We start from the raw sequence: 21,498 nt of genomic DNA, 5'->3' as shown, positions 1-21,498 counted from the left end.
ATATTACTAATAGACTCTTACCAATGATATGGTCTATCACTAATAAATGTCTACCAACGATATGGTATATCATTGATAAACTATTTAAATTGTATTATATTTATAATTATTTTTTATAGTATACTATATTTACTAATATTTTGAATTTAATTGCTATATTTACCACCGTTGATTTTGTTTTTCTCTATACAAGTTGTATGGGAGTTCTATCCTCTATTATATATATGTGTGTTTTTTATAATTATATATTTGTATGTTCCCACATCTCGTTTAAAATGTATTACTTGATATAAAATGTAAAGTATGAAATATCTCTCTCATTTGGTTTAAAATTATCCCCACATTGTGCGTCTTTTTTGAATAATTCCTTGCATAAATAATGGCTACTTTTGAATTCTTGACTTTGTTTGTTTCAACAAAAACAATTCGAAATTCCTCAATTTTTTTTTCCATCAATAATCTTTCATCTCGAGGGGTTGCAATAATATATGTTGGAATATTAGGTCAAACTACATCCAAAATTATATGGAATAACAATAATAATGTTGGGATAATGTCTAGACTTTTAACTTCATTTCACATCTACCTTTCAAATGATTATTATATTTTGAAAAAGTAAATAATAATTTTGGCTTTTAAATTTTTAGGAAATTTTCAAAAATAAAAAAAATAAGAAAAACTATTTTAAAAAATATTAAACTTTTAATAGCAAAAAAAAAAGAGCTATGTTTTGAAGGCTAGAGAACATAGTTTTCAAAAACTTGTTTTGCTTCTAAATTTTGACCAAAATTAACGATTCTCCAACTATCTCCATAATGATAGGATATTATCCACTTTGGACATAACCTTCATGGTTTTGAGCCAATTCCCAATAGCTATAATAGAAAAATTGAGAGAAAATACGAATAAATGTCAAAAGCACATTAAACTATAAACAAATCATTATCAAACGAGTTTTTAGTTCTTAATTATTGGTTTTTAAAATGAAGCTTATAAAATTTTTACCTATTGATTTCTTTATTTTATTGTCTACTTTTTAGTAGTGTTTTCAAAATCTGAGCTAAATTTTTAAAATTAACAAAGTAAAGCATGTTTGATAACTATTTAAGTCCTATTTCATAATCATTTTGTTATTAGTTTTATATATATACTTTTTTTTATTTACTTTATGTTTGTTTACTCCCAATTTTCTTATCACTTTTCGTAATGAAACATTTGAATTTTTTTATATGTAAAAACAAAAGTAAATTTTTAAAAACTACTTTTTTTTTTAGTTTCATAATATTATTTAGATTTCTTAAAGTGTTGATAAAAAGTGAATGACATAACAAAAAAATATTTAAAGATGAAAGTAGAGTTTATAAATTTTTTTTTCAAAAATCAGAAGCAAAATTAAAGTGATTATCTAATGCGATCTTTAAATTTATTTTTTTCAATTTTTAAAAATTATGTTTGTTTTAATTCCTACAACATTTTTACTTGGCTTTCATCTTTTATAACTAAGAACTTGAATCCTTAATCCAATTTTAAAAAGAAAAATTAGTTTCCAAGGAAAAAAAACATAAGTTTTTAAGGAATACTGTTTTAGGCCTCATTTTGTAATATTAACTATTTCTTTTTAATTTTTGTTTTTAAAGTTTACAACACCATTAATACAAATATGTATAAAATACAAAAAATACGAAAAAAAACAGGTACTTTTGCATATAGTTTTCTTACTTCTTTACCTACTTTTTAGCTTGTTTTCTAAAAACGAACCTAAATTTAAAAACCAAAAAAAATTGAAAACATGATTTTCTTTTTTATTTTTTTTTTTAAATTCAAATAGCGTTTTTTAGTAGAGTGGAAGGAACTTTTTGGATTGATTAAAAAAAATTATTTTTAATTAAACTCTCTAAATAAAACTATTTAAAATATACTTTGAAAATATTAAAAACTATTTTAAGGGGTTATCAAACACTTCATTTTTTTTTTAAATGACTTTTTTTTAAAATTAAGTACTTAAAAAATGAAATCAAATACATCATAAACTAGTTAAAATTGTGTAAAAACCAGCCTAACTTTTTAAAATATAAAATGAAAAACAAAATGGTTATAGAAAAGAGAATTAGCTTTCAAAATTAGCTTAATCATTGAAAATATATAACAAACTAGATAAATCAATAGGTAAAAGTATAATATGTAAGCTTAATTTTTTAAGGAGTATTTGTAATAAAAAGTAAAATAAGAGGAAAAAATTTAAGAATATATTACCTCTTTAAAATATTTATAAATATAGAAATGTTAACTAGTCAATATTTAAATTTTTTCTAATTTTCAATTTCACTCTCTCTTGTCTTGTCTTGTTGCACACTCACTTCTTCCCTTTATTTTTATTTTTTATTTTCTTATTTTCTTCGATTTTTGCTTCTTTCATTTTTTCTTTCATTTTTTATTTTCTTTCATTTCTCCGATTGTTGTTTCTTTCTTTCTTATTTTATTTTATTTTTGTTGTTTTTGCTTCTTCCCTTTATTTTATTTTTTATTTTTTTATTATTTTTTCATTTTCTTCTTCTTTCCTTTCTTCTTTCCTTTTTTTTTTTTCCTTTTATTTCCTTCCTCCAGTTTTGCTTCTTCCCTTTCCTTTGTTTTATTTTTTTAATTTTCTTTTCTTTCTCTGATTTTTCCTTCTTTCTTTTTCTTAAAAAAAAAATCGTCACTTTCTCCAGTTTTGCTTCTCCCCTTTCTTTCTTTTTATTAATTTTCTTTGTTTTATCCAATTTTTGCTTCTTCCTTTTTTTTATAAGAACTATGAGACTGAGTTTCATACCCAAAGCTTGAAAATATCCAATTCATAAGTGACTTAACACCAACAAGCTTATCATTAAATTTGACTATTATAACAAAACATTAAAATAAATAGTAAATGAAAATGAATTTGAAATAAACTACTTTTTCTACTCCACAAATTTGCACCATTTTTAGAAACATTTCTTAAAAGTTTGAAATAAGAAATGAGAATAATTATTAAACAAGTTTATTTCTGAAACAATGAGAAATGTGAACGATATCAAACAAAACAATAGTTTTTTTCATTTTATAGGACTTTAAGAGTATGATGTTTATTCGAATAAACTTGAAAAAAGGGCATAGATGACTCAAATTGAAGGGCACGTATTGAAATATTCGTGTATTTGTGTATCGTACTATTTGTGTATTGATAATGACAATTATTAGTGATTTAGTGATAGAACATGGATAGATATTAGTCATATTCGTGTATTAGTGATATTGAATTTAGGTTAGATATTAGTGGTAGAAGTCTATTAGTAATAAAAGTCTATTATTGATAATTATGATAAAAGTCTCTCAGTAATAGCCACTAATAGCTTTAAGTGTTAATCTTTCAAAATTGATAGACACTAATGAAAGTCTATCAATGATAGTCACTAATATTTTCTATCATTGATAGCTTAATCTTTGATGGTTTTTTTCATGGTTAATATCAACTTATAAAAGTCTATCATTGATAGCCAATCTTAGTGAATTTAATTAATAAAGTTGAATCTCGAACTAAAGTGTGAGTGAAATGTCTAGATGCTATCATTACTAGCATGTTATTAGTTAGAAGCTATCAACGATAGTGATACACAGTCAAGTCAATTAAACATCTTAGTTGATCCAGACTTTCATACACAGTCAAGCCAATTAAATATTTTAGTGTAATTGCATCCACCGGTGGAGAATATGTCTCCTCATAATCAATACCAGGTCTTTGTGAAAAACCTTGTAAAACTAGTCTTGTTTTGTATCTTATGACCTCATTATTTTCATTTCTTTTTCTCACAAATACTCATTTGTATCCCAAAGGTTTGATACCTTCTGGTATTTGGAATACAGTCCAAAAACCTGTCATTTTGAAAGTGAGTTTAATTATACGCAAAAAACGTTGTCAATAATTACATTAGTTTGATTCCATTTTTTTTCCTGTAATGACATAGTTTATTGAAATCTCATTGTTATTTCTAGGTATTTCACCATCCTCACTAGTCATGTCGAAAATTTCTTCATGGGTATTTACATCCTCAACAAGTCTTTTTCACTATTAATTATTTTTCATTTTCAAGGATTTTTATCTTTGGAACTCATTAGTCTAGCACGCTTCTGGCTTGTTCCAGACTCATATGACTACTTGTTGTGTTGGGATATCAATTTTTTATGGAACATTTGCAGCTGGTATATGTGACTTAGTTACCTTATTTGCATCTATAAATGCATTTGGTAATTGATTTGCTATATTTTGCAAATGAATTATTTTCTGAACTCCAAGTTCACATTGATCTGTACGGGGATCTAAATGAGACAATAACAATGCATTCTATATTATTTCTTTTTTCAATTTCTTAATTTCTCCCCCTAATGTTGAAAATTTTTTCTCATCAAATGACAATCAGCAAATCGTGTAGTAAATACATTACCCGTCGAAGGTTCAAGATATTTAATAATTGATTGGGAATCATATCCAACATATATTCCTAACCTCCTTTGAGGCCCATCTTAATGCGTTGTGGTGGAGCAATTGGAACATATATTGCACACCAAAAACTTCCCATATGGAAAATATCTAGCTCATGACCATAAACTAATTATAATGACGAGTACTTATAATAAGCTATTAGCGTAATGCGTACAAGTAACGCCGTGTACAAAATAGCATGTCCTTATACAGATGAAAGAAGTTTAGCTCTTATAAGTAATGATCTTTCAATAAGTTTCAAACGTTTTATAAATGATTCTGCTAAACCATTTTGTGTATGAACATGAGCTACAAGATGTTCAACACCCATCCCAATTGACATACAATAAATATCAAAAGCATGGGATATAAATTCACAGCATTATCAAGACGAATGGTCTTAATTGTATAATCAGGAAATTGTGCTCTTAACTTAATTATTTGAGCAAGTAATCTTACAAATGCAAGATTTCAACTTGATAATAAGCACACGTGTGATCATCTATTGGATGCATCTATTAATACCATAAAATATCTAAATGGTTCACTTGGTCGGTTAATAAGTTCACATATATCACCATGAATTCGTTCTAAAAATGTCCTCACATGAATGATCAGAATCAGACCATCTGTGGTAAGTCACAACAATTGTAACTATTCCACAAAGCGGGTCACATCCGTAGAGTTACCAGGATAAGGTTTTCCTCTTATATCCATATACTACAGACCATTTTGGTTATCACTTAAGACATGATCCACTTGTATGTCACCACAAACATGCTTAAGTTACATAACAGGGATTTTAGTTTATTAGTTTGTGGTAAAGCAAATGAAACTTCCAATTTGCAAAGTCAAGTAGTGAAGAAAATATCATATATTATACATCACAAGCGTTCGTACAAAATATGTTTACAAACTACAGGACATGAGACTTTAGGGCATTATCCCCAACAATCACTCATTTCTCCTAAAGCGAGTAGGGTGTACATAAACTAGTACAAAACAATAAACTAGGGCACTAAGGCCCAGTACAATAAAATCTCCCACTAACCCTAGTCCAGCCGCGGGTGGTCCTGTAGACCCATGCTCTAAAGGTGACCCTCAAACACTGTGGTCGTGAGAGCCTTCGTAAACAGGTCAACAATGTCGTGCTCCGAAGCGATTTTCGTCACGATCACGTCCTTTGATGCACTATCTCGCAGATCAGGTGATACTTTCGCTCTATGTGTTTGTTGCGCCTGTAACTCCTGGGCTCCTTGGAGTTCGCCATAGCACCACTATTGTCACAATAGAGAGTGATGAGCCTAAACATATCTGGATCAACTTCCAGCTCTGTCAGGAACTTCTTGAGCCAGACGACCTCCTTAGCAGCTTCATAGGTTGCTACGTACTCGACCTCCATAATGGAGTCGGTGATACACCCCTACTTAGCGCTTCGCCACACTACATCTCCTCCGTTTAGAGTAAAAATTGACCATGAAGTGGACTTTCGGAAGTCCCTATCAGTCTGAAAGTCAGAATTCATGATCCAGTAAGGATCAAATCCTTAGATCCAGACACGAACATGTAGTTCCTCGTTCTTCTATGATACTTTATAATGTTCTTAACTGCGGTCCAGTGACCCTGACCTGGGTTAGACTGATACCTACTGACTATGCCCACAGCGTACCAGGTGTCTGACCTAGTACAGAGCATCGCATACATCAAACTGTAAAACGACAGATGCATATGGAACCCATCTCATCTCCTCAACCTCTTGAGGCATCTTAGGACACATGTCCTTAGAAAAAGTGATTCCATGCCTGAACAGTATTAGGCCCCTTTTGGAGTTCTGCATCGAGTACTTGAGCAATATCTTGTCAATGTACGATGCCTAAGATAGTGTTAGCACTTTGTTCTTACGATCCCGAAAGATCTGTATACCCAGAACAAATTGAGCCTCTCCCAAATATTTCATTTGGAATTGGATCACTAGCCAGTTCTTAACTGCAGTCAGTAAACCTACATCATACCCAATGAATAAGATATCATCTACATACAACACTAAGAAAACTTCTGAACCGTTGACGATCTTTTTGTAGACACAAGATTCATTAACGTTTTGGTTAAAGCAATACCATTTGATCGCAGTATCAAACCGAATGTTCCAAGATCGAGACGCCTGTTTCAGCCCATAAATGGACTGATTCAGTTTGCAAACTTTTTGTTCTTGACCTTAGGCAATGAATCTCTTGAGCTGCACCATGTAAATGGTCTCCTCAAGATTGCCATTCAGAAAAGCAGTCTTGGCGTCCATTTGTCAGATCTCATAATTATAATAAGCGACAATGGACAGGAGGATAGGATCGACTTTAACATGGCAACAGTCGAGAAAGTCTTCTCATAGTCGACTCCCTCTACCTGGGTATAACCCTTTGCCACAAGTCGAGGCTTGAAGGTGTCCTTCCTATCAACACCCCGTTTCCTCTTGTAGATCAATTGACAACCTATAGGTCTTACCCCATCAGGTTGATCTACAAGATCTCATACTGAGTTCAAGTACATCGACTCCATCTCAAGATCTATGGCTTTGACCTATTCATCCTGGTTTATATCCTCCATTGCCTTTTGATAAGACAAAGTATCTTCAACATCGTCATCTACTACCATAGCTAGGATTTTCGTGAAACCCAGATATCGAACGGGTGGGTTTGCAACCCTCCCACTGCTTCAAGGTTCCTTTAACTCTTGATGTAGAACTGACCTACTAGATGAACTATCATCAACAACTCTTCTTGATGAAGCAGGCTTTTCAACAACTCTTGTTGAAGTTTCAGTAGTTTCATTGGAAAGCTCATGTAACACGATTTTACTACGTGGACTATGCTCCCTAATATGATCCTCCTCTAGAAAAGTAGCGTTTGTGGAAACAAACACCCTATTTTCCGACGGATCATAAAAATAACCCCCTCATGTACCTTGGGGTAACTTACAAAGAGGCATAACCTCGACCATAGTTTCAACTTCTTGGGATTAGCCTCAAGCACATGTACTGGGCAACCTCATATGCGGAAGTGGCGTAAACTAGTTTTACGCCCGTTCCACAAATCCAGAGGTGTTCTCGCAACACTCTTAGAAGGAACACAGTTGAGTATGTAAATCGTAATCTCCACTGCGTAACTCCAAAATGAGTCCGGTAAGGAAGCGTAACTCATCATCGAACGAACCATGTCCAACAAGGTTTTATTTCTCCTCTCTGCTACACCATTGTGCTGAGGTGTACCCGGTGTGAAGTGTCGGGAAACGATTCCATCTTCTATCAAATAGTCCTAGAATGCCGAATCCAAAAACTCTCCACCTTGATCTGATCGAAGTGTTTTAATTCATCTATCCAATGCATTTCCAACTTTAGCCTTGATACAGAAGCAATCTTAAAGGATATCTCTCATTTGGGTTAAAAAGATTATCAAGAAAAAAAAAGTCTATCTAAAGCTTACTATTTTAGGTTGGAAGGAAAATTAATAAATGAATAAATAGCTATATATTATTATTTAAAAACAATAATAAAAAACAAATAGAATGTAGAGTTCGTTTGGGATTCCGGTAACTTTTAACACAATAATGTTTGATAAATTTTAATTTTAAATTAGAAAAACATAGTTATGGTATTAACGAAATTAATACTAAGTTGATGTAAATTAATTATATGAACCAATGTATGTTTATTATTTTAATTATTTTCACGTTCATAATTAATTTATAATTTGTTATAATATATATTTTTAAAAATTTTATATGATCGAAATGAATTGGTAAAAGTTTAAGGAAATTAATAATTATAAAATATTTGAATCAATTAAAAATTAAAAATAAATATAAAAAATATATTGATATGAAAGGATATAATTATAATATATTTATTTAATAGTTATGGAAAGAGTAGATTTTTACAAAACCTAAATAGGTTAGCTAGAATTTAAAAAGTGATTCCATCAATTAATTAATAATTTGATTCTACCAAACAAGGAACCCAGTAAAAGTTACTAATGTACTATAGATACCATCATTGGGGACACTACATTTTTTAAATCCTATGGTCTTGACTTAGGGTAAATTATACTTCTAGTCTTCTAAATTTGAAGTTTGTTTCAAATGACTTTGTATGTCTGAACGATTTAGTCTCTAACCTTTCTTTATTGTTTGATTTTTTTCTCTCTGCTAATTGTGCCAATAACTTCCGATTTTTTTATTTATTTATTTATTTTTGTTTAAAAAGCAACCTCTTTCTGCATGACTAATGGGTTTCTTTTTATATAATAAGAAAAAAACTATGTAAGGGCAAAAAGAAAAAGAAAAAGGGAATAAGGCATGTTCGGAAGTGATTATCAAATAGTTAAAATCATTTTTTTCATTTTTAAAATCACTCTAAAACATGTTTCCAATCCTTTAAATCTAATTTTGATAATATAAAAGGTTGCATAAAAAAATAATAAATTAATTTTGAATGATTAAAGACACAACGATTTGACATCCCAAACCACCTATATAGTTTATGGTGGTAGAGTAAAAATTATAAAATTGTTCACTTTAAATGTAAAAATGAGTTTTGTTAAATTCTTTTAACATAAAACCACTAAGTTTTATTTTTAGTTCAATGAACTGGATCAATGAAAATTTATGTATTATTAATAAACTTATGTTGTTTATTTTAAATATACAAAATATTTAATATATTACGGTGACTACTAATTTCAAAATTTTAAAAGTGCTTGAAAATGAAACGATTACCGAATTTAAGATTCGTTGTATAGAGAAACTAGTTTTAGAAAAGTTCTCAACCTTTGCCAAAAAGGTTTGATATGAAAGTAAAAACCATTGAAGAAGCCCATGACATTTCAATAGTGAAGGTTGATGAATTGTTTAGGCCCTTGCTTCTTTTGAAATGACTTATGATGGGAAACTTGACAAGAGAAACAAAGGCATTGCGCTACAATCCTCTGTAAGTGACTAGTCTGATGGTAAAACTGCAAAGTTAGAAGAATCTCTTGCAGGCTCAATATCTTTGCAACCTAAACAGTTTAACAAGGTTCTGAAGCACTTTGAAAAGAAATCTAGAAATTTTGAATCTCAACATGCTAAAGAAAGTGAAAGTGCATCTTCAAATCTTTAAAAATATCATAATCAGAAGTTGATGTTGATAATTCAAGAAATATTGTTCAAAATAAAAGAGAATCCTTTCGTTGCAGGGAAATGTATCAGTTTGAATATCCAAATTACCTCAAACGGAAAAATAAGAGCTATGTGTTAACTTTCTCTAATAAAGACTCTGAACATAGTAGTAAAACTGAAAAAGGTGTCAAAGCCTTGTCGGCCACATTACCAAGGACATTCATTTCTGCAAAAATAAAGAAAATGAATGTAGTGACACTAGCGATGAAGAATAAGATACGTTTGAATCAATTGAAAATTCTTATTGTATTTTACATTAACAATGACTAAAGAACATAAAAGTATTTGATGTTCAGAAAGAAAGACTTGAGTCACTTCTTTCTGATAATTAACTCATGACCATTATCTCTAAGATAAAAAAACGAGCTGAATCAAGCCAATACCAAATTGGAATATGTGTATAAATCTATAAATATGCTAAACTCAAGAACGAATGATTCTGATAAAATTTCATCTCAAGGTAATAAATCCTTTGATTTAACAGGTCTTGGATACTCCGGAATAAAGAAAAGAGTTGACAAACAGTCTATTTCTAAGAGAAAATAAAAGATTTTTTATAGGCGTAACCAGAAGCAAATGTCAATACATATGTCCTCAATGTCTACACAGTCATCTTCTTAGAAGTTTGTAAAACATGCCAAGAGGGTGTGGATATGTCATCACTGTAGTAAAAAGCTCATATTAGACCTTGTTATCTTAAATTGCTAGGTTTATATAATAATTTGTCCTAGTTATCCTCTACATAGGTCAGGAAAAGTAATATTCAAAAGCCCTTAGCTCTTATATTAAAACAAGAATGGCATGTAAAAACAAGAGTTCGATACAATGTGGTACTAACATCTTTTAGGTCGTCGAAAAAATATGATCGGTGCTTTGGCAATGGATGCTCTAGGTACATGACAGGTGAGAAGTATTTTGTAACAAATCTTCAATCTTGTGAATCTGGTCGTCATCATTGGTGACGGAGCAAAAAGAAAGATTCTTGGTAGAGGAAAAATTCAATACTCTGGTCTTCTCTTTCTCCAATATGACATGCTTCTGGATGATTTGACAACAAATTTTATCAGTATTTGTTAGTTATGTGATCAAGGCCTAAATGTTAGTGACAGGATTAAATGTTGTCGTATATTACCAATCAGATAAATTTATAATACTAATCATTAGAACTTCTACTACTAATAGGTAGTATTAGGGGTAAGTTGGGTTGATCCACAGAAAAGCATAAGATTTGTTTCATTAAGTTAGTTCTCTAGTTAAAGCGGTTAATAGGGGTTGTGGGTATATAGAAATGAAGTAGGAAAAATAAAAGATAAAGAGTAAATGTAACCTAAAATTGGATTGATCTAGCCTAGGAGCAATTGATAATGAGATGCAATTTTAATCGTTGAATCTCTTAATTGAACATACATTTGATTTAGCAAGTACAAAACAACTTACTTGGTAGGAACTAAATGCTTTTGTCCTACTGGGGTCAATAGTATCCATATAGGTGTTAATAAAACATTTGCATTAAGGTTAAAGGTTCCATCGTAACAGCTAATTAATTGAATTACCTAATTAACTAACTAGTTTGTTCTTTGAACTTTAGTTGAACATGCATATAAGGTCTATGGCTAGCCTATATTCCTAACATACATGGATTCAACTTTTACTACTACAATGATTAAAGCGAGACAAACATGGGGAAATGTTCAAGCTTGAACCTATAGCTAAAGACATGCATAAGTTGGTAGGGGCATCAATCCATTCACAAACACAAATCTAATTAAGCCACACGCTTAAAGTTGCAAGAAATCACAATGTATTAAGCAAGAAAGTTTAGTTCTCCCAAAATATACATTGGATTCCTACTCCCAAAATTCGAAAAAGAACCTTGTTGACACACCATGACTATGCGCAAGTTGGGCAACATCCAATATTTAAGTTTTCTTTTCAACTATCGTGGATCAATCTTAAACCCTACATCCAGAAAATGTCTATTTATAAAATACGAGGTAGCGCTGTGGCACTGAGGACCCTTTCCGCGTGTAACGCGTAGCACTGTGTCGTACATCCCTTTGCCTCGTGCCCACACAGACCTGATGATCGATGGGTGCTATAGCACCAGAGGGCAACACCGCAACACCAGCCCTGATGGTTGCCTTCTACTATTGGCACTGTAGCACCAAGTCTTCTTTGGGGCATTTTTCGCCATTTTTTGTCCCTTGAAAATCTAGATGCTCGGTATGGCTACTAATAGCTCAAAATTAACACTGGATGACCGTAATATTCTAAATGCAAAATTTACTCGAGTTCCTTCAAATATAGACGTTTGAGCTTGCTATCATAAACGAGCGGGATTAGAAGCATAAAGATAGGTCTTTTTGTGAGTTATTAGTTAGTTTCTCGAAAGGTCAATGTTTGGTGACGAACAACAAAAGATCTCTCATAATACCATGTATTTTTTCTTTCGATAATTGCTACTTGGGATTCCTAATGTTGTCTTTGTTTGTAACTTCTTTAAGCACAATGAAGTCATGCTCTTGCACAAGAAACATGGTCAGGTTAATCTCTGTTCAGTCCAAAAAACTATTTTAGAAGAAGTTATATTATGAATACCTTGTCTTCATTTTGAAGATGGAGTCGTGTGTGGTGATTTATCAGGCTGGCAAATAGATCGAAGTAGCTCACAAAAAACTTCCACAACTTCCCACTGATGATGTTCTCAAAATTCATCATATAGATCTAATGGGTCCTATTCTGTTTGAAAATCTTAGAAGAAACAAATATACTTCTACATGGGTTGATGATTTCTCTCAATCTATTTAGGATTGGGTTGGTAGGGGGACAACTCAGAAATTTTTACAATGTGTCAGATACTATGTTTGTATCTTCAAAGAAAACAAGAAATAAAAATGGATTGAATGAGGGATCATGAAAGAGAGTTTGACAACTCTTTATTGACAGAATTTTGCCAACATGAATTTACTCTCCAACAAAGTGGAATAATCAAAAGCAAGTATAATATTCTTCAAGGAGATGAATCTTCAAATGATACAACGCACTAACAAAGGTCGATCTTGACTGTTGCTAACAATATTTTTCTTTTATATTCGTAAGTGTCCGAACCAGCTTACGTGTGCCTCAACTAATCTCATAGGACAACCACCTAATCCTACAATATTTAAATATCAAGGAAACTCGTAGAAAATTAATTTATAGGTAAATGGCCACCATGGATTAAACAACTTCTTAGCCATTTATTGAAACTCTCATTTTTTACCATTAAGTCAACTCATGATAGTTGATCGTTGCTAACAATCACTAACAACCAACCGAAAATTATTATCAACAGCCGCCAAACTCATGGCATTCATTAGGAAAAAATCTTATCCAAAACCCATGGGATTGGTTTCTTAATCCTATAGATTTTGTTCCAACCATCCAATCACGGGTCAACCCCCTAATTCCATGTTCACGGACCGAAAAAACAGATAAGATAGAGGTGAGCAACGAGAAATTTCATGATGCTTTCCGTTTTAACTCAAAAGTAATAACATAAATTTCACTTTTCATAAAGATTAAAAAAATAAAAAAGAAAAATAATTGTTTCATAAAGTAGGTCATTTATATGAATTTTTTTCAAATGTAATTTTTTAAAACTTGTTTTGTTTTAGAAATTGAGAAAAAAATTTAAAATTTTCTAATTTATTATTACTATAATACTATTTTGAGTAAATGAATCCAATTTATTTGAATAGATATATTTTTAATATACAGAGTGGCTGATGCGTACCCACCAGCAACCAGGTCCAATATTGCACGGTTCAAAATCAGGAACTTGGATAAAGCTACTGTAATATCTTGTTAGTAACTTCACTTCTTTGATATATACATCATACATCTACATATTCATAGGTATAGCTCTAATTATTGTTTATACCTATATCTATTTGTGTAAATATATTACAGAAATTAGATGTTTGGTCCTTGAATCTTCGAGACTATCTAATAGATCCCCCAACTTTAAAAAATATTGTAATAATCTCTAACATTTCAATTTTGTGTCCAACAAATTTTTAAGCTTTTAATTTTGTGTCTAATATGTCGTTCAACTTTATAGAGATTATAATAGATCTAAGATCTATTCGATTACAACATTGAAAATTCATAGACCTATTAGACACTTTTTAAAAGTTTAGAGTCCTATACGACGCAACATTGAGAGTTTAGAAACTTATTAGACATTACTTAAAAGTTGGGGGACCTCCTAGAAACACTAAACTTATAACTTACCCTAAATAATATGCCTTACTTCTTCAAATGATCTACAATATTCTTGACTCTCGTTATAACGATTGGGGAGGTCGACAAATTCCGATCATCACCCGAACCCAAAAGGCCATGGACTTCCCTGCTTTTGCTTCTTTCATCTTTGCAAGATTTTGTTGCAGATGATGCAAATATCTGCACTGTTATGCTTCCAGCTGCATATCAAAATCACAAGGACACTGTAAATTGTCTTGAGAAGTATGGCTACAAACATCATATCTCATAGAACAAGATGCAAAGGAAGAATACGTTAGTTATTGGTACAATCAGCTATTCTTTTGTTCATAATCTGATAAACCTTTTACCATCAGCATAGGGTAGAGGATAATAATATTTTGGTTGGACCTTTTTTTTTTATGCCCTGCTATTCTTTCATTTATTTTCAAAATCAAAGTTCAGTTAAACCATGAAATATGTCAATATATATGTGAATTGGTACTTGGTGCGACTAAGCACGAGTTTCCATATATAAACACTTTGAACACTTCCCTACATTCTTATTTTTGTTTTTTGTACTCTTTTCTCCTCAAAATAATAAAACAGTTTCTCTCCTAGCCCCCGGATCCTAACACACCATTGTGAACCACATAAATTTGAGTACTGTTTTTTCTTCTTTGATTATTTGCTGTCATTTGTTTTTCTCACAACAATATATACCATTCCCTTCTATTTTTTGTGATTTCTACAAAAACTATTATGTTAGGTTTTCATCCTTCAAAACTCTCCGACAAAAAATCAATTAGCAACACACAAACCAGAAATATGGAAGAAAATTCTAAAAGTACTTTTGGGATCATAAAGTTGTTCTGCATTTTGAATCATTTGATGTGGGATTGCCAGTTCGCAAACTACTTTTGGGATCATTGGTGAGGTTGTTCTATGTTAGTTGGGCGCATAATAGAGATGGCGGTCTTTTCTAGCATTTAGGGAGAGGGGCAATGACATCCACGTTTCTTTGCTATTTTGTTGGGTATTTAGTTCAAGCGGAATAATATGATTTTCAAATATGTTAGGAATTGGCAGAGGACATTTGTGAGGTGGCGAGATTTAATATTTCATCACGCATTTGTGGCAACCACAAGATGTGAGACTTGAGGGTAGTGACTCGAGAGTAGTCAAAGTGAGATCTTTGCTCTACAAGATGCTGATCCAAGATGTTGTTATGAAGACTTCCTATGGTTGTCTAACAACAATAGGGGTGTGGTCGGTGACCATAAAACACAAAGAACAGGGTGGTGTTCAAAATGTGGAAAGTCGTGTTATACCACTATTTTGTCCAAGGAATCCATTGACTCCACTTCTTTGGTTGCCATTCACTACATCAGCTTGACTATCCGTTTGCAGATGGAATGACGTAGTCATAAAAATTGGGTGCCTTTGTAGTTTAAACAATGGTCCAGAAATGACTTATAAAGATTCTGTCATGATCCAACATGGAGCGAGGAAGACAAGGCAAGCAAACCACCTACCTAAAAGACATGGCCGCTATAACCTTGGAAGAAAATGTGTGGCTAACCGAAATGCATTGTCCTTGGCAAAAGAAAACACGGCAGCTATGAACAGGGTGGTGTCCGAAATGTAGAAAGTATTGTTATGCCAATATTTTGTTTTGTTTTACATCGACCTTCATACCACTATGAAATAGCTCACTCGTTAGTTTTTTATGGGTTCTAAGAAACCTTGAATTCCCTGTCAAAACAAAATCATGAAATGTAGGCAATATAGAAGGAATCAAGAAGGAAGTTTGTGGTATCACCAATTGCTCTTTGTCCAATAATTTCCCTTGTTATATGTCAGTACTTGGTATAGTATTGGTGTCGGGTTTTATCATTTTGAACTTTGTTTTGGAGTAAACGTACATCAAAGGTGGTTTGGACCATGAGGGAAGCTAGTTCTGCCACCGACCATAGTCTCAACAATTCATCTGTTGTTTTATTTCCAATCCGGTCGATGTTGAATCTCAAAATCATATCCCAACAGCTTCACTTCAGCAACCCATTTTTTATACTTCAGTTGCACCTCCAATGTCAAGAAAAGAAATCAAACTGTAAATTTCTGCCTAAGCAAATTATGTCGTCAACCTTGTTGTACTAATAAACAATAGATCTGAGTTTCCTTTCATTCACAGGCTTAGGGCAAGCTCGTTGTCTAACTTAAAAAAAAAAAAAAAAAAAAACCTATCAACCTTTATTGCTAAGATAGCACTGCATTGCAAGCATAACTTTTCCACACTACTTATATCAATGCCTAGAAAGAAAATCTAGTGGCATCATTGTCGAGAAACCATTTTAGTTTCTCATTCGTGTAATGTGTTGTTCAGTTTTATAAAGTTTCTAAGTCATCCTTCTCAAAATATTGAATTGTAGTGCAATCCTAAAATCGAAAAAACAATGTGTATATTGAGAAAGGAGAGTAATGAAAGAAAACATCATCTTAGAGAGAAGGCAAATATAGATATGGCTAGCAGCGACACTTCCATATCAAGAACTTGAGGAGGAGATGGCAGACAAAGCAGCAGAGAGAACTCTCGAATAGCTAGCGACACTTAGCATTACATTTCCTAACATTGTAGGTGATTTTGAACTTAAATATGGCTTATTTATTTGTTCCCTTTCTTTCGTGGATGAGCAGGTGAAGATCTTCATAAACACATGAAGGGGTTCCACATTGTATGCTCCGAAATGAAACCACATGAAGTGACTAAAAAAGAGAAAATCAAACTTAGAGCTTTTTAGTTGCATGTGGAACCGTCTACATTGGAGTTGTGAGTTTTCATCTAGAACCATCTACTTTGGAGTTGTGGACTTATATTTTTGTGAGCTTTTTAATTATCAAAATCCCAGATGCACCTCTCACCTTTTTGTGGACTTGTCTTTTTGTGGACAAGTACCCTTAAGGTGCTCGCCTTGTGCACCTTGGATCGCCTTGAACATATGTTCAAAGAGACCCAAGCACTCTCCTTCAATTGTTCAACTTTTTTAAAAAAATTTCTTCTCCAATTCTTTGATTAAAAAGATGTATCAAAGTTTGTAAAGGTAGATATTGAAAGGAAATTCAAGAAAGAAAGAATTGAAGAAAAAAGAGTCAGAGAAGTAGAAACAAAATTGAAGATGTCATCTCTTTTTTGTTCAGTTATTTATCAGCAGTGTATCAAAAAAAGAAAGTTTATTACTGACAACATTAAGGAAAAGCATTTACAACTCATAATAAATCATAAGGAAAGAACGATAAAAACTATAGCTCCACTCATGAATTTTTTAATTTTGAAAGGAAGTTTACCTAGCACCAGGGCAGCACCAATCCAGCCAGTCAATCCCCACCTTTCACCAAGAAGGATCCAGGCAAAACTACCACCCCAGACTGGCTCCAAGCTGTAAATAATGGCAGTTTCCGTGGCAGATACATCGCACATGGCAGCCATCTGAAGAATCATATTTTGCTTTGCTCAGAAGTCATAGCTTAAGATTGACTCAACTTTTTGTTGTTGGATGGAAAAGATAACTCTCATTAAGCAAATGAAAGAAGCTCAAAATTCACTCCACAAAGTAATTTCAGTAGATGTAGACTATAATTGTAAATTTATAACTTCTTTCATCAGAATGAACCTATTGTTTCTTCATCTGCTTGATAAACTGATATTTTATTCGAGGAGGCTTAAGAAGTATGACGGTAAGGAGGACTACTGCCATGCAGCATACATCTACCACTTACAGATGTCATATGCAGCATTTTTGTGTTCAAACAATTTCAACTACACACTCATATGTGTGCACAGATGAATAACATTAATGCATGCATGTACACTTATATAAAGTCAAATATTTGTAGATTTTCAAGAGGAAGAAAAAAGTTCTCACGTTTATTGCTCCTCGTTTCAAAAGTCAAAACAATGTAATAGATATTATTTGTAGGTAACAAAATCTATACAAAGTACGAGATGGATTTTGAAGACATTATTTCCTGCATGCTAATTGATTTGCTTTAATGGTTTGGACGTCACTGAGGTGATTTAGGGCTTTAAGTGGTTCGCACATTACTGAAATTTGAATGGAAAGTGGCAGCTTTGGTGTTCAATTATATACGACTTGCACAAACATATAGTCCGTCAATTCTGTTGTCAGTTTGGGGTGTCTGCCTTGCACTTTCAGTTATGTTATGGTTGTCCTTAATGTTTCTTGGGTGGGTATGGGCTTCTGTGTTGGTTTTTGGGCTTGCTTGAATGATTTTCTTTGTACGTATTTTATTACGGGTCCTAGGTTGGACTTGCATGAAGTTTCTCTTTTGGAAGATTGTGTTTGTTTTTTATAATATTTCATATCTATTGATGAGAAGTTCGAGTTTCCTCGGTAGAGAAAAGTAAAATACTAGAACTAAATAATAAACAAGTAAAAATCAATAAAATAAAAAAGAAACTGATAAAGAGAATATGTATGTGATGTTATAGAGCAATTCCCTGGGATTCAAATCCTAATGTTTCCCTTGAAATAGTTGGTAATTCAACATCCTCCTCACTGATTTAATATGGCTAAACAACAAAGAATTCGTGGTTACAGCGTAAAGAAGTTAGACTTTGGAATAGAAATTGAATAGAAACATTCATTTTATAATTAGCAAAGAAAACTTTTAGCACTCAGGAGAGGCCGTTGAGGCAATTAAATTACAGAATAAATACAAGAAATGCAAAAACACCAAAGACAGAGGATTAGTAAAATCAAATAGTAACTCAAAGGAAAAGCAAAACTGAACTTAAAATTTTATATAGAGATAAAACGAGAAGTCATACCTCTAGCCATAGGCAAAAACCAGTGGACAATAAGCCTGTGTACAGAGCAGGTACCCAAGGAAACATGAACACCCAATCTAAATATGTTTTCCAATTCCATGACTCAATAATTGTTTCCGCTCCATCAATCCATCTCCAAATAAAATACCACAGCATCGATAGAATAGAAACAACACAAACCTGAAAGAGTAACTAAAATCACTCAAACTCTGCAGCAAAAGTAACACTACTGCCTCTCGTCTACTGTATAAGAGAATATATTAACCTCATATGCAAGGAGTGGCAAGAACTTATTCTTATCTATACGTCGTGAAATATGCTCTGTTCTTAGCATATGCACACCAAAAAATATTGCACTCAAGAAGTTCAAAAGATCTCCCACCTGAATTAAATCATAAGAATTAATTGAATTTGATGTCTATACATATATCCAAATTTTAAAATTAGAACAATCAGACATCTTATAAATTATTGATAAAATTCTACCAATTATTACAAGTTTGTTATTTGGTAATCAAATAATTTTGAGACTAAACATACACAAGGAGGGGATCCACTGGATTCAAGCATTGCAACTCCAATGACTGACATGAGAGCTCCAAACCAGGTACGAGCAGGAACTACAGCCCCTAAAAGTCCATCAAGTAAAGGAACTACAAGCACCTGATTATTGATACACAAGTACCTTAGTACATAATATTATAGCAACAAAGGTTACTACCCAATGTACCCTACATATAATTCCAAATATTACCGTGAGCATTGATATGAAGGATGCTCGCCCAGCATCAGATGTTATAAGTCCAAATGCTTGCATCAGGTACCCTAAACTAACCCAGAAACCTAATTCTATTCCAGCATCACGGATCTCGGCATCATCCCATTTATACAATGCAAGTGGAACAAATGGAACAGCAGTCATAGCAAACCGCACAACATTGAAGGTTGCTGGATCCACTAATTCTTCAACCTCTTTCACAACTGGAATGCTGCTAGCTTCAGCAGCCAAGATTTGAAAATATGGAATGGTATTTTAGTTGAAGATCTGAAGGAATTCCTTATTATATGAAAAGAAGAAAACTGCAAGACTTTTGTAGCTAACATTTTTAGTAGTGAAATTTTGTATTTATAGCGAACCCAACCATAGATGATAGAGAGAAAAAACTTATTCACTTTCTTTTCTTCTTCTTCTTCTTCTTCTTTTTATAAGAAAATAACTTCCATTAAGATAACTGAAATTATAATACAATTGTCCTAAGATGTTAATAGTTCACAAGTTCCCTACTATCACAATCATACTAGAAACAGAATAGTATACATAGTGACTCGCGAGAAAGATGCTATGTTGACAACATTAGCCTACAATTCACAAGTTTCCTAACCCCTAAACCCTAGAACTGTACGAATTTCGGTTCAGCAAAGTTATATCTTACATAATTTTGCTCGAAATTCTTACCATTAATTCAGATATCAACAATTGATCTAATAGAAACGTGGGATGTTCAAGGAGAAGCTCACCATAAACAATTGTGACGACGTTGAGCAAAATGATACTCCTAACTTTCTTCGAGGCAAAAAAGATCCTTCGCCAAAGAGAACGCTTATCAAATAAAGACACCAGAGAGAAAATTACACTGTTAGGCCGTCGAACCGGAGTAGAAGAGACCCGAACAAGCTCATTCCCTTGGCAATCGCCAAGAAGGACCGATTTCGAATTCTTGGGCCGCGGGGAATTGGAGTTTTGAGCACAAACAGCGCAACGACGATTTGAGGAATCCTTCACAGGAGATCGTTGGCAGTAATAGAAGATGAAATTGGATGGGGAGGATGGGAAAATGGGAGATTTGAGCTTGATTGGAGCAGTGTGAAGAGATGAACTCCATTGAAATGGGGATCCCATGGCTCAGTCCGATCGGAACAGCATATTCTTCCAGTTCGTGTGTACCAAATTTTTTGGAATTCAATGGGTATAGAAATATCGGCCATGATCTGATTTCTGAGCTTTCAAAATTGTCTCTTCTTGAAAGGCCAATTGCTTAACGGCACGTTCACAAAATTGCTTCCGCAATGCTACAAGTAAATTTTGGATGTTCATAATAAGTTTTCTAATTTCTTCTAACTTTTTTAGAGGAAAAAAAAATGTAACGTAATTATTTTGGTCCGTTTGGATTTGGTTTTTTGTTTTTTTTTTGAAAATTAACCTTATATCATCTACATTTCTTATAATAATGTGTATATTTTTTTTAAATACAATGGTTGAATTCTTAGTCAAATTCCAAATTCCAAAAACAACATTTTAAAGCTTTTTTTTTAGTTCTCAAAATTTGTTTTAATTTTTTAAACAATTGGTGAAAAATAGATAACAAAGGAAGAAATTATATCTATACACTTAATTTTCAAAAACAAAAACAAAAAATAAAATGGTTACCAATCAGCACATTGGTTTTTTGTTTTTGTTTTTGAAAATTAATTATATTCTATCTACATTTTTTAAAATGATTTGCATCTTTCTTAAATACAATAATTGAGTTCTTAGCTAAATTCCAAACACAAAAATTACTTTTTTGAAAATTACTTTTTTGAAAATTACTTTTTTAGTTCTCAAAATTTTGCTTGGTTTTTGAAACTATTGGTGAAAAGTAGATCACAAATGAAGAAATTTTGATTGAGAAGTAGTGTCCATAGACTTAATTTTTAAAAA

General features: G+C 32.3%; 1 protein-coding gene and 1 long non-coding RNA gene across 2 annotated transcripts; one reads left to right on the top strand and one right to left on the bottom strand.

The window, feature by feature from the left end:
- Positions 1-13,515: 13,515 nt before the first annotated feature.
- LOC120069670 lies at positions 13,516-20,804 on the bottom strand. Its single transcript, XM_039021452.1, has 7 exons — positions 20,316-20,804; positions 19,552-19,793; positions 19,338-19,460; positions 19,063-19,179; positions 18,798-18,977; positions 17,294-17,435; positions 13,516-14,169 (listed from the first exon to the last, which is right to left on the bottom strand). The coding sequence occupies exons 1-7, from the start codon at positions 20,695-20,697 to the stop codon at positions 13,994-13,996; spliced, it is 1,362 nt and encodes a 453-aa protein (XP_038877380.1). The 5' UTR covers positions 20,698-20,804; the 3' UTR covers positions 13,516-13,993.
- Positions 14,143-16,190, top strand: LOC120069671. The gene is made up of 2 exons (XR_005479626.1): positions 14,143-14,274; positions 15,028-16,190. It is a non-coding gene; the product is annotated as an uncharacterized LOC120069671 (long non-coding RNA).
- Positions 20,805-21,498: the final 694 nt, after the last annotated feature.

Source organism: Benincasa hispida, unplaced genomic scaffold (genome assembly GCF_009727055.1).
Source record: "Benincasa hispida cultivar B227 unplaced genomic scaffold, ASM972705v1 Contig544, whole genome shotgun sequence".
In the NCBI taxonomy this organism is placed as follows: Eukaryota; Viridiplantae; Streptophyta; class Magnoliopsida; order Cucurbitales; family Cucurbitaceae; genus Benincasa; species Benincasa hispida.
Note: the sequence above shows the minus strand (reverse complement) of the source record. Positions and strands in the feature narration are given on the sequence as shown.

Coding starts and splice junctions, on each gene's coding strand:
- LOC120069670 (XM_039021452.1), bottom strand. CDS start 20,697: ATGGGATCCCCATTTCAATGGAGTTCATCTCTTCACACTGCTCCAATC. Junction 19,180..19,337: donor CCAGTGGATCCCCTCCTTGT/GTATGTTTAGTC, acceptor GATTTAATTCAG/GTGGGAGATCTTTTGAACTT. Junction 17,436..18,797: donor GTTTTTGCCTATGGCTAGAG/GTATGACTTCTC, acceptor ATGATTCTTCAG/ATGGCTGCCATGTGCGATGT.